Here is a 14617-nt window from a genome sequence, read left to right as displayed (position 1 = left end):
AAAAAAAGGGACTATTCCATTTGTTTCGACCAGTAGAGAGTGAGTTTACGATGGACCAGGTTCATTTAGGTTTAGTATAGAGACATCCACATGTGAACGTTATTTACAGTGAAGCAGATTATTGTGTTTTCAACATGTTTGGAGAGGATCTTTTGAGACTCAGCTCACTCTATGCCAGCTTGCCAGTTCCCACATCTAAGAAGGAGAACCCCTAGTTGAGAGGAAACCATTAACACCGGCCTGAACTTGTCACCGAATGCTCAAATACGTCTGGAGCTCATTCCTCCAGGGGTTAATGAATATAGATGGAAGAATTCACTTTTAGTGCGAAACTGTCGAGCACCGCGTCCCGGTGAGAAAGCTTCCCCTGAAAAATGTGTCACATGCACATGGGTAAATTATTTGCAAATGCCGGGTGGTAATTACCTGCACACAAACACCAAGACGCTACCACACAGAGACATCTTGTTCAAGGTGGCGCTTTCAGTCTGCGTGGACGTGATTGAGCACTTTGTTGTTGACATCAATAAACCGATCCCCTTTGTTTTTGTTGACATGGGTAATCGTGTGCTTGTAGAAATCAGATTGCCGTGTACAGAACCTGTTTTGCTGTTGTTTTCTTGGTCTAAAATATGCCTCTTAAAACATAAAGAATTACACATTTTCGTTGAGATATGCATGCATCATGTACGTTTTACTTATGTTTTACTAGATGCATGTCAATTTTCACATTACTAAACATGACAGTGTTTATGCCTTGCTCCACCCAGTGAGCATCAAATATGACACGGTTTATATATATATATATATATATATATATATATATATATATATATATATATATATATATAAATAAAAATCACTTTATGCAACTACAGGTTTATCAATTTGTAAAAATAAAGCAGAGAGAAACCTTTACTAGCCTACACAGTATGTCACACACAGCAGAAGTAGAACAAAGCTTAAGCTGGGATCATCCCGTCATTGATCCCCCACCAGTTCATATTACAACAACATACATACTGGTTTCTTTATTCGGACCTTTGCCTTTGCTTTCCTGTAACGCCCATAGGAAACACACTGGAAGCTCTGGGGAGAAAGTAGATCCTCCCAACTGAAAGTTAAACCTGCCTGTTAACCCAAACATGCATTTATGTACTTGCATGTCAACAGTAACGGATCCTAACTCCCTTAGTAACTGTTGCTAGGTCGGACAAGCTTTTCAGAAAGAAACATGTATATCTAACAATATTACCTTTGAACAGACGTAGCATGTCAACATATAACAGAAGAGGAGAACGGCGCTGGAACTTAGGAGTTGTTATTTTAGCAATGGTATGGCCTTTTTTTGTCTTACTCCAATAACAAACTGCTACAGGTGTGAACTGATATTTATTCATAATCTTGAGTTTACAAAAAAAGTTTCACTTTGTGTTCCAATCCTAACATTTGAAAAGTTGGAACCAGAACTTTTTGGGCTTTAAAAATGACAATAATTAACTGGATAATTTACAGACTACTCTTATCAAATCTAAATTGCATATTGTTAGTAGTGAAGAAAAAAGACAAAAAACTGAAACCGACAGAAAAACAAGTGCATTTAAAGATCAATGCGCAGTTCATTTTGGCTCCGGTCAGACTTTGCTGTTGTTGCTACGATTTAGCAAATTACCTCAAACACGCAACAATCTTTAGTTTTCAGTTCACATTTTAACCAAACCTAAGAATACAGTCTGAGGAGGCTACAAGTTCTTGATGCAAACACGTTACTCAAGTAAATACTGTTGAAAAAAAACAAAACATGATTTAAAGAATGTTGCAATTCTCCATGTTTTTTTTCTAAACGTCAGACCATCTTGCGACCACATGGGCAAGTTAATAATCTCTGGCGCTGATCTTCACCGGGGGCAAAGTGCAGACAAAGACACTCCTTTTCTACTTGAAAGTGAGAAATGAGAGTGCACGCCATCGCCAGCCGGAGAAGAGTACACATGGGCGGGGCCCCGAGCGAACCTTTATTTATATTGGACCGGGAGATTATATGCTGCCAACTGCTCTCTTTCATTTAGTGGCTGCTCAGACCCACATGGCGGCTTGGAGGAGATTGATCTCATAACACGGCGGAAGATGACAACTATATTAAAAAAAAGGAGCTTCTTCATCATCTTCTTCACATAATAAAAACCAGGTCATGTTTACAGAAAAATATAATCTTACGAGAGGCAATGTGTGCTTTCCTTGTTCTTGCACACCAGTTCGAACGATGTTAGATACAAAAAATAAATAAAGGAAGTTGCTTTTGCCGTCAGTTGATTACAACGTTATGCAAGACGAACAGAATCTACAAAAAAAGAAAAGTACCAAAAAAAAGGACCGTTACCTTTAAATTGAGCAGTTTACGCTCGATGAAGCGTGTACATTTATATTTTAAGACACTAAAAGCACATTTCTGTAAAATATGTGACATATCAGTCATCCCAAATAAAATGCAAAATATTTTGTCCTGTCTGCCACCCCGCCTCATCCTCGTCCTCCCTCCCACCATCATCATCATCGTCATCATCACCGCTGCCCCGAGCTCTTCTCAACGGCCAGCTGTCCTAACAAACGTTACGTAGCCAGCACTTATGTAATGAAGCATGGAAAATGCTTTGCGCATCCTCTTAGCCATCCCGTTGCATCCCATCCTCCGTTTCAAACATCTCAAAGAGCCGAACCTCCTCGCCCGTTCCTCCCGGCCGGAGAGCAGCTGCGGTATTGATCAGTGCGAGCGCTCGCGTGGGATCGAAGGGCAACGAAGACGATTTGTGACACCACTGAAAGAGATAGTCACATAATCCAGTGCGTGTGCATAACTTTAGGGCTCAGCAACTCTCTGCTCGCATGACCGGGATCACAATCCGAGTGCAGTAGCATGACAATTGAAATCTGAAAAAACAGGCAGCGCTATCGCTTTAAAAAGATAATTCTCTCAAGAGTGCGACGAACACAAGCAAATGCCAAGAAACGCCGGCTGGCTGGTGTGAATCCGCGTGCCTTCGACAAACCCTGAAAGCCGTATCATGAGCGTTAATCAGTGTGCGTCGCTCTGATGTGCTGACTTGGCAAAAAAAGAAAAGAAAAAAAGCAGAGTCGCAGGAATCTGAAGTTGACCCGTTTCTGTATTATTTAATGTTTTTTGAAGCGTTCCCGACAGCAGGGATAAAAGAAGCCGTCTTACCGTCTCCCTCTCATCTGGGTACATGCTGTCCTGTCCTGGGGGCTAAGTCTTGGGAGCCGGCGGTGCTGACGAGGACGGTGCAGAGAAAACACAGCAGCCTCTGCCTATTCGGGAACTCTCTCACTGACGGACATGTCACTGTGGCAAACCAGATAATGTCACTCTGAGGCCCGACACACACACACACACTAACTCTTATTCACTTGCACGTTCTTACATAAAGAGAAAAAGGGAGAGGGAGAGTGCACAGAGGGCTCAGTGATGCTCGATACACACTGCATGATCTGCCTCACCATAATGCCACAACACACAGGATGCCCCAGCTGAAATTACATGCACACACACACAGATATCCAATTGAAACTACCAAGGGGATTAACAAAAGCTCTATAAAGTGAGGGACACTGTGACTCCCGCCCCCACTTCTTTTTTCCTCTATAATCAAAGAAGTCATACCGGCAGAGTTACCCTCTACACTGGATGATCCCCTATAATCACCACCCAGGATATTTATTATACTTCGGACTCATCATCAGTCCTGAACCTCTGGAAGGTATTTGATCTATTATGATGTGGCAAATAAATAAATCACAAGTATCTACAAGTAGAGCCTTCCTGTACTGGAGCTCCCTAATCTAATAAAAAAAAAGTTGTTTTAGATGTCACTTCTGGGTTCTTCTTGTATATAAGACGGACGTCATTCGGTGACAATCTGACACACTGGACGACATCTTTCATAAAGATGAAAGCAATTACTTCCACAAAATGAGGCTTGCCGATTTTAGATTTTGTAAAAAAAAACATTTAAAAAAAAAAGAGAGCACTTGTTTGGGATTTGTTTTCCGTATCAGAATTGATATTGGGACCAAAATTGAATATCTGTTGATCCCTAGATGTATAAGTTTCTAAATCTTTATGTATACAATAGATCATGTATAAGGGCTTGTACCCACGTAAATATGATCAGAATCGATTAATTCTCTCCAAATCTACAATAACACAGGAATTTGATATATATATATATATATATATATATATATATATATAAATAAATACAAAATAAATATAAATAAATAAAAAACCCAAAACAAATATTCAAATATAAACCCTTTAATTTGATCTATAAATGATTTTTCAACTGAATTTCAAGAAAGCGAGAGAGACAAAGTGAGAGAGAGTCAGAGATGTAAAGTAAGGTTGTCAAACATGGCCGAACCACCGTTCTGTTATACAAGCACCAAGAACACTGCAAAGGAGCAGGTCAGCTGCCAACCCGCTTGAAGCTGTCTCTGTGAGTGTGTGTGTGTGTGTGTGTGTGTGTGTGTGTGTCCCAAGTTGAGAACAGTGCTATAAACCCTTCTAGGCGTCTTTCATAACGGTGGTAATGAGCACACAAAACTGACACAACCACATTCAACACTGAGACTTTCCATCTTACTCCCAAATCAACTGCTGTTTGCTCACAGTGATGTTCCTGAAAGGAGACATCTGTAAAAGTCATCTGGAGGCTCAGATTCCCCCGAAAAAACACCAGCAAGCCCAAATATTAGAGCTGGTGAAACCATCAATAGACAAGAAATATACTGAAAATTGAAATCAAACTAAACTACCAAAGATTTACTGGCTCAGGCTTCGTTTTTTTTTTTTTACCTCTAAAATACCAAATTCACTGTACTTTCTTTGGACACTTTTTTTTTTCTTCAGTCAAAACATGATGATAGAAGACGTCACTCTTCAGCTTTTTTTCACTGTTTTCTGATGCATCACGAATCAAACAATAAATCTATCAATGGGCAGCATGTCGTCGTGCTGACAGCCACCAGTCATCTGGTCGGCTCAGCAGTGACCCAGATGTGAGAGAGGTGGCTTTTTGGCAGAAGGTCACTGGTTGTAATCCACAAAACAATCTGTTAGGAAACATGACGGAGCAAGATAAGATGAGAAAGACAGGATATAAACATACGGCGTGTATGTGTGTTTGTTTGTGTGTGTGTGTGTGTGTGTGTGTGTGTGTGTGTGTGGTGGATTGCTTGTTTAAGTTCTGCTAGCATCAGGGTGCCGTTGAGCAAGGTATTTAATTGCAACGAGGGAAGCTTTTTAGTTTTAGAGAAATAAATGATTACAGACTAATGTGCAAGCTTCATCTATTTAAAAAAAAACTGCAATGAATAACCACTTAATTCAATTCTTTACAAAATGGAGCCAATTGTTTCTATTGTTTCCATCTGGGGGTCATCAGCAGGAAAACATGTGGGCCCCCTGAGAGAGAAGGATGATTTAGCATCTAAAATAACCCTGCAGTGAGTTCAGATTCTCCCTGGCAACATGTGATATAAGAAGCTTTTTTTATTTATTTTCAGAGAGAGGGGGTAACTCTGAAGTGCCTGCACTTTCCATAGTGAGACGTGAAGCGTTGATTACAGACTTATGAAGTCTTTAATACAAGTTTCTAAATTAAAGACTTGGACCCTGGAAACAGAGGTTGAAACATGACAGTCTCAGGTCAATAATGAAAAGACGTTGTGGGCAGTAAGTATGAGAAATACTTTTTGTTTTACAATTATTTGAGTTCCACTTTTTGTTGTGGATGCTTTTTCGGTTAGACATTGAATGCACCATTTGAAGCATGTTGAACCTTGATTAGGATTTTTTAAATTAAGAACCTTTTTTGAATACACATTGATGATATTCCTCTGCAGACTTAATTAGTTAGTTGGCAAGACAGTGCGGAGTCAGTATGATTTGTGCTCTTGCATCAATGGATTAATCCTGCTCACTTTTATTAATCCTGAACAATTTTTATTTATTCTGGTTTAACACCTGAAGCAAGCACATGTTTTGTCATTAAATCTTGCAATGCCAAACTTATATCGTCACATTTCACAATAACCGACTGCTGTTAAAGTCAGTCAACTGGGTGTTCGTGAAAAATAAGGAATCACAACATGTTTCATAAAGAGAATTGAATCTGTAACACAGGGCAGCATATGAGGCTTGTATTATTCCCCACTTTGCAATTTCTGCAGCTGTCGTCTTTTTCTAAATGGCTCCAGATATTTGAAATGTCTCCTTATCCACTTTAACAGCTACAACACTAGAGATTAAGGCATGTTTTCACATGACGGGAGAAAAAAAAAGTCACGATTCAGCAGCCGGGATTCGACATCTGACGGTGCATGTGAGGTTCCTACATACAGAGCACAGTGGATTTAGCACGTTCAGTGTTGTTTTGATCCTGGATGAAGCAGAGCGGATGAGGCGGTGCAGTGAAGCAGTAAATTAAAACACACCTTGACAGCCATCGCATTCACTGGCTGGAGGGAAGCGTGTGCTTCGGTGGGTACAACGTCCAATCCACGACGGCCAACGGCTTTAAGACACAAAGGTATCAAGCGATATCTCAGTTGATAACGTCAACATGTTCTAACGAAGGATCGATGGCTGTTGGGCTGAGAAGAAGCTCAATAACAACGCCGAGACAGCTCTGTGTCGCCTTTCAAACGTGCCTCCACAGCTTCTTGTATTACTTTATAGCTGCGTTGCAGCGTGTCGCCTCTAAAAAAAAGAAATGTACCAAACCCCTGCCCTTGCATACCGATTTGCCATGCAGAAATGCCCAAATGCAAATATAAACCGACTACCAGCCTCCATTTAAGACGCCAACTCGACACTTCGTGAAGCTGCTTTACAATAAAACGCTACTTTCAACTATCTCTTCTGGAAGGCTTGCTGTCGCATCAAAGTTAAAATAAACCAAACTTAGATTAAAGGCCTAATCGCAGCAGAAAGTGGCACGTCGAAGTGCATCCACGTGTCTTCCACAAAAGGCGGTGGTCAGAAGGCGAGTTGGTGAGCTACTGAAGCTGGCGAGCTAACACGCTAACGCGCTGAGAACATGCTCGTTCCAAGTCAATGCAAAAGATTCACGTGGATTTAGGCCTAGACTTCTACTATTACTTCACCCCAGCAAGCTGATCCACACTGATCTGAAAGTTCACCATTTTTTTAATTTGAGTGTGATCGGGCTTTTAATTTGAGAGAAAATAAATGCAGTGAAAATAACTCCATCTGGTTAATCAGACCCTCAGATATCATCGAAATTCAAACCAGCAGCATCTGAAACATTTGGCTGAATGCATTTTGACACTATGGGAATCATTTGGCCACAAAACAGGACGTGCAACTTCATTGAAAAGCATCTGAGCTGCGAGGAAAAGCACCTGGAGGATGACAGAGCAGCGGCTGTTGATAGACGACCAGCCACTAAAGTGACAAAGTGGGGCCCCGTGTCAGGAACAGTGTGGCCGATAAGAGCCTTTCAAAGAGCTGCTCTCCACACTGTCACACTCATTACTCTCTGGAAGCAAGATGTTCATCACAGGCAGCTGGAGGAGCTGGCAATGAGGAACAACTGCTGCAAAACTTCAGTTTTTACGTTCAGAAGAGATGATAAAATCTATCTTATTTCCGAATTCTTTTTACGATATTACGCTGCAGAACAGTAAAGACACATCACCGCTTCTGACTCACTTGAGCTTTGCAGGTCTACGTGGATGTCCGATCAAACAACAATCAGAGAGGCCGAATAAGCAGCTGGGCTGTGACGAACTCTTGGTGGACGGCACTTCCTGTACCGCTCACGGCACAAAAGGTGTTGTGGAGTTCTTAAACCTTTCATTCTGAGAACAATCGTCATTCTTCTGGCTTTCCCTGGCGGCGGGAGGCTCGATCTGCTTTGTGTGAACTCATTTGGCTTGAACGCAACAGACGTTCATTTACACGTAAACAAAAGACCCATACCCTTGCTTTAAAAAAATAAAAATAAAACATGACACAAGACATTAGCACTGATACTTTACGTTTCCATGATATAGAAAGTGCTTCAACACGGAAACGGAGAAAGACGAAAACACAAAAGAGACTTGCGACCAAAGGGAGAGATCTTCGTGTTTGTTGTGATATTTTCACTCGCCGATCAAATGACTCACAGAAAGAGAAAGATCACAAAGTGTTTACTTTGGGACAAAAGAGCTCGGCCACTTTGACCTTTTCTTCCCTCGTTTAAATGACGCACAGCGGCCGAGGGAAGGAAGGAACTCTGCGGTGGACTGAGCTGCTTTCACACGCGGACTTTGTTTGAAATTGTATAGGGTCACTTTTAGATAACCTTTAACGGCTCTTCATACCGAGTCAGTGCTTTACGTCATCGTGTGATGCATCGCTCTGAAATCAGTACTTCAGAAAGTGAAGTTGACAAGAGGACCGAAACCTGCTGCGACGAACCCACGGAGTGTCTGGCTTAACTGACTGGAGGTTAAAGCTGAATCTCTTTTGTCAATGACAAGTGAGCCTACATGTTCAGTTTGATAGCTCTGTGGAAGAATATGTTTATTACTTAATACTGAGACCAAAAGTCCATTTCAGGGTTAGGAAAAGATGGTGCAGTTTGAATATGTATGCCAAAACAAAAACAAGTTTAATTATAAACCAAGACGACCAGCTCGTGGCGATGCTAGAGAGGGAACTATTCCCTTTCACGCTCAATTAGCTGCATTTTAATTAAAAACCAAAAAGTGCATCTTCAGGACACAAGGTCAACATGCAGAACAATTCAGTAACGTCAGCCTTTTTTTTTTTTTTAAACAGACTCAACAGTGCTTTCATGCACAAACATGACATAAACAAGTCAGTGTCTTGAGGAGCACCTTTTCCACAAACTCAAAAATAAATTAAAGAAAAAGTGCAATTCAAAAGGATTCAAATACAAAATTAACTTTTCTTGTATTACCTTATACTGAAAAACATTGTGCTTTAGAGAAAATTAAGCAGCACTCTCTTCAACCTGAGGTGTAACACTGACTGAATTTCTAATAGGAGAACTGGGGATGTTTTTTGCTCTTGGCAAGAGTCTCAAAGTCTGGAGTTCTAGTTGACAAGGCCACTCTGAGGTCATAGTAATGAGGTCATGCTCAATGTCCAGTCTATTTCTGTGTTTCGTCTTCAGCTGAACCAGAGCTGAGAAGCCACACTCATAGATGGGTAGTGCTGAAGGGTAGCAGGGAATTTACTGGAAAGGATACTCGCTGATCACGCTGCTGCGCCAGAACTGGGAGAGGCTTACCCCCGTGAATTTATTTTTCAGCGTGCGGTGACATGACAGCTCCACCAGCTGACTCTCTCTTCGTTGCCTGGCAACGTGACGCTTTCTATGTCGATTCCAAAACGGGTCACATACCCACCCAGTCGTCATCCCTCTGTTTCTCGGGAAAGTAGTCATTAAACAGGCTCCAGAGGTTTATTCAAATGCGTCGTGATTGTTTTCTCCATTTCGTTCTTTCCTGTTGTGTCCAGCTGCTTTTGGAAAAACATGACTTGCCCACACAGAGATCTTTTTTTATTTAATTTAAATCATCAATTTTTCTCATGCTGTTCAAAAATGTTGTTCGCCCTCCCCCGCACAGAGAGATTTAATGCGTTTAATTGTTCAAACACGTCAGCGAGGTAAGCAACGTGTGCGATTCACACTGTCGCTAAACAGGTCTGTCTGCAAGAGGCGACTTGTTCTGGGCAAGAAAGGCTGCGCTTTCAGCTCGTAGTTCATAACGATCCATTCAAAAATCCTTTAAAAATATTTATTTAATACATTTTCAATCAAATATAAGTGTAAGCTCATAAACTGAATTTTATATTTAGTAGGCTATTCAATTTAATTTTCTCGTATCAGGATGGTTTGACCCAACCTGGCACACAGCACCCGTCATCACCTGTCAATCACTGCCACCTTGAAAAAGTGGCAGTGAAACGTAGCAGCAATGCTGCTGAAAACATGGAGGGTGGACACGTGCAAAACAAGTCGAAACCGTGCAAAAGCTGCTACTTACCTATCCGTAAAATGTAAGCATCAAGTAAGGCAGATAACTTTTCAAAGCAATAGTCGTGCCTGATGTAAAAAGCACCATCATACACATGTGTAACTTGAACTCTACGTATGCTACAATTCCCTCCTTTCTGAACACACACGCACGCCAAAATGAGGCCGACACCCAGTGGCAGCACCACACAGACCCAGTTTCTATTTTCTCTCTGGCTTTTGTTCAGCAGCAGAATGAGCTAATGGTTTCAGGAACAAACACCCCCCACTGACTGGGCTCACAAGGAATCCGCTGCGCCGTCTCACTGAGGCTGCACCTCAGTAGCTTTAAGCCTGCAGAGACGGATCAACAGCCCCCGTCTAACAAAACTGTCCGATTCAGGTTCAAGCGGTCAGATCACCTAAACACGTAAAAATATTGTTTTTATGAAAAACATGGGAGAGGTCGAGCCAACTGCACAAAACCAATCTCAATGTCTTCTACCAACACAATTAAATCAAATCCTTAAAGACACAAATACAGAAACATCTGCTGTAGCTAAAACAGGAACAAGCCGAACGTAATAATCAGAATTAGTCCAGGTTCATTACTCTTCATTTGTCCTCACAGCTTGAATGCGGAAAACAGCTGTTAACAATTAAAACAGTGGTCTGAAATCAGTATCGATATTGTGGTATTTGGTAAAAAGATATTTGATTTTCTCGGTGTGGCCCTGGCACAAACAATTCTTTAATGGTGTTGTTACCTGGGGATGTTCAGTGGAGCTGCTGCTCAGTTCGTCCCCCGACTCCGAGTCGTTGGTGCGCCTCTCTTCGCCCGCGGAGTCACAGTGGTGGGCGCTGTCCACATCCAGCGGGGCTCGCTCCAGCTCCGGGGATCTTGCTCGGGTGCGTGGGAGGGTGCTGGACCCTCCTTTTTGAGGAGGTTGGGGGCCCCCGGCCTGGACAAGGATATCCGCCAGCGCTCGGTCGTGGTCGATGGGACTGCCGGGGGGGAGATGATGGTTGCTGTCCCTGCGCAGACTGGGGGGGCTGAAATGCCCTGAGGACGCCGTGTGTGCGGAGGGCGACCGCCGATAGTTGGACTCGTGTCTGTGAAGATTCTCCGTGGACCGGCCTTGGAGTCCCAGGTCCAGACTGGTTGGCTTTACCCAGAGCGCGCCCCCACTTTGCGGAGGTGAGTGGCCGGAGGCAGCAGAAGGTTTGGGAGGGGGCATGAGGGCTTTGCGCACCTCGCGGACATACTGAGCAGGTACGTAGAACGCCTTAGTCCCTTCCTCCTTCCTCACCTGCCACCAGTCATCATTGGATTTCTTGACCAGCATGTAGCACTCTCCCTGGTGGATGGTGATGGTGCGGTCCTTGGCCTTGTATTCGTAGTCGTACTCCACCTCGATGTAGACCTCGCCCGGGGCAATAGGCAGCTCCGCCATGATGCCTCCGACTGTCCACTAGGCAGCTCACCTCAAGAGGAAGATGTTTATGAGCATGGTTTTCCTGAGCCGAGCTGGAGGGGGAAACAACAAAGACCCAAAGTAAGTATCCAACACATTTCTATTTGTGATTTAATCAATGCTTTAAACGGTCTTAAAAGGTATTTCTTTAAGGTTCAACCTGTAACTCATTGAATATCTGAAAAACTGATCTAGGAGGTACAATTTGTATAGTTTATCATATACTCCATTCCTTAAATATTTGGTACCTGGAATGTCCAATATATCCTGGAAGCAAGTATGCTGGCGAGGCTTTGCCTTCCGTACCTAATATATATTTTTTGTACTATACATGCTTTTTTTTTTTTTTTGTCCTTTGCTTATGATATAAGTAAGTGAATATGTGAAATAATGGGAATTTTCAGAAAGGTTCGCTGTGTGTGTTTGTGGGCTGGGGTGAGAAGGTTAGACACATGTTATGTCTGTATAGATATAGGAAAGGAAACAGAAACTTAAGGACAAAGACACCAATTGAAAATTAGTTCAAGTGGTGATGACGCCTCACAGAAAGAATTTAACCAAAATAAATATAGTACCCCAAAAATATATATAAAAAGTTAAATAACATTCTTTCAGGTTTTAAAGCCTCTTAAAGCCTAATCAACTTATTAGAGCGAGTGAATGAAATAAAAGCCGAAGAGCTTTAATCCTCTTCGAAGGCTTTTCAGAGCTCACATGGTCGTCTTCCACCACCGTCCGTACGTACACGCACGCAGGCACGCACGCACGCACACACTGTGCTTAGAAGTGTATTTTAAAAGTTATTTTAAAAATGCTCATAACTCAACTGACAACAAGAATCACGTAATGGAGTTGGAAAAAGGCCCGTCTTATCTGTGTGGAACTTCAAGGGCAAACTTGAGTTTAATAATAATATAATAATGCCCTTGTGACACGATGAGATCTCGTCAAATACCGCCCTTTTGCATGGGCTGTTTTGACAGAAAGAGATCCTTCCACATTGTTTAAAAGAAAGATGTGTATCTTTACTGTGCATGTCCGATTGGTGTGTTCAGCGCTTATTAGTCGACACCAGAAATAAGTGACCCTTGGGTAAGTCATAGCGTCGCTCTGACTAGGTCCGACAATGATCCGGCTCTGCTCCACAGACTCTCATGCAATCCATTAGGATTTATGGATTCCGAGCTCGTCATGGATAAACATTGCGTAACAGCGATACTCACTTTTATGGCCTTACTTGAATCTTTATTTCTCTCACATTTTGCACTCTCTTGCTGAAGTGTTAGCGGTAACTTCAAGGTATGAACTCATCTTGGAAATTAGGTATCACTGCAACTGCCCTCCCGTTTAAATAAATAAATAAAAAACTCCAGGAGAGAATGTGAGTAATTAACTATTCTTCCGACCACTCAAAGTGCGTTAACACTACATGACATCATTCACCCATTCACACCCATTCATACACTGATGGGAGGAGCCACATGCCCATCAGTACTAACTAACATTTACACACATTCATGCACCGTAGGCACAGCTATGGGAGCATGGGGTTAAGTGTCTTGCCCAAGGACACATCGGAGATAGAGCCGGGGATCAAACCGCCGATCCTCTGATTGAAGGATGACCCTGCTCACCACTGAGCCAAAGTCGCACTTAGTCAAATGCCTTCGACGTACAACTTACAAGGCCCAGCAGCAATCAATGCACACATGGTGGGTACATTTATAGGAACATGATCACTAAAAGTTGTCTTTTAAACATGAATTATTGAGACCAAAGTGTATGTTTCACTGTGTTTATAAATTCCTTATTACATGTACACATGAATGTAATAATTTCAAGTGTTGTTTTAATAGTACTTTCACATGCACAGGCCTTGAGTAAGCAATGAGAAAACAAAGCACTCCTTGTTGTCATAGAATAAAAACATGTGGTGTATTGGGCCTTCTCAAAAATATTCTAATATCTAAAAAGGCATCCAAAACAAAAACGAGGTTCAAATTAATTTGTCCCCCCCCACACCCCCACCCTAACTGAGCAACAATCCAGACGGAGGATTCAAAGAAAGTGGGTGTCATCTGATGAAGAGGCCGGATATGAGAGCTTAAAACCAAGACTATGATTCTATTGGTTAAATAAGGACGACACCGTCTCTCATCGGTTCACGACGCCCACACAGACACAGAGCCAGCAGCAGACTGGGCACCAAACCAACCACACAACAAATAACCTTGATTGCCAACTCCGTGTTGCGGTTTTGGCTGTCAGACAGACAGAATCCCAACGGCTTCATAGCGAACTGTTTATTCATCTTGATTAGCGAGCACATCATTTCAAAGCCAGCAAATGTGGGATAGACCGCTATTATCCAATATTAAATGTGTCTGCACTTCTCTTTACCTTTACCACTTGTGCATTAGCTTAATAAACATCTGTGATTAGGTGTGATTACAGCGCCCGGATTAACCCCGATATTGTCACCGCAGGGATAACATCATCGTGGATTAACTCGCCGGTTCGGGCCAACAGGCCAAATCTATTGGCTGGACAGAATGTCCATTAGCCAAACGAAACAAAACCCGGCCTCCGATGCCAATTCACAGCTCACAGTATCAACACACAGCGGACTAGTGAAGCATTAGGCTGGGCGACGGGGCATATCATGACAAGAGCTGGCGGCTTTCGGCATTAACCTGTGACGCGCTAGCTCGTGAATATGAACAATCAGGTATCAATCAAAATTGAACTTGAATTTGAGATTCTATTCGTTCCCTGGCGAACCCTCTATTACGCAATCTGTCACGTGATGCACTCCATATAAAAAGTCTTTGGTTCGCCCAGTCATTTTGGTCAATCCTTCTCCAGTTCTGGGTAGAATAACTAAAAGCAAACCAGACCTTCTCCACCTACTCAACAGCACAGTATCCGTCTTCAGTGGTTCTATTCTACAAGTATTACCTCGTCACTAGAAAAGCTGGAAAACGTTGGGACGTAAGTCTCTGCAGCGGACAGACACAAGTTAATTTCCTGCCTTCCTTGTGCAACATTTCCCCTGGTTGTCACAAAGTCACT

At 42.4% G+C, this 14617-nt stretch overlaps 1 protein-coding gene across 9 annotated transcripts in view; it reads right to left on the bottom strand.

Annotated features, from left to right (window-relative positions):
- LOC117746403 (rho GTPase-activating protein 12-like) overlaps nucleotides 1-14617 on the bottom strand; it is a 46542-nt gene that overhangs the window by 29192 nt on the left and 2733 nt on the right. For all 9 annotated transcript variants that reach the window (XM_034555493.1, XM_034555499.1, XM_034555492.1 and 6 more), the window contains exon 2: nucleotides 10838-11598. In XM_034555493.1, coding sequence (XP_034411384.1) covers nucleotides 10838-11524 — 687 coding nt within the window. In that variant the 5' untranslated portion in view covers nucleotides 11525-11598. The remainder of the gene's footprint in view (nucleotides 1-10837; nucleotides 11599-14617) is intronic.

This window comes from Cyclopterus lumpus, chromosome 17 (assembly GCF_009769545.1).
Source record: "Cyclopterus lumpus isolate fCycLum1 chromosome 17, fCycLum1.pri, whole genome shotgun sequence".
In the NCBI taxonomy this organism is placed as follows: Eukaryota; Metazoa; Chordata; class Actinopteri; order Perciformes; family Cyclopteridae; genus Cyclopterus; species Cyclopterus lumpus.
Note: the sequence above shows the minus strand (reverse complement) of the source record. Positions and strands in the feature narration are given on the sequence as shown.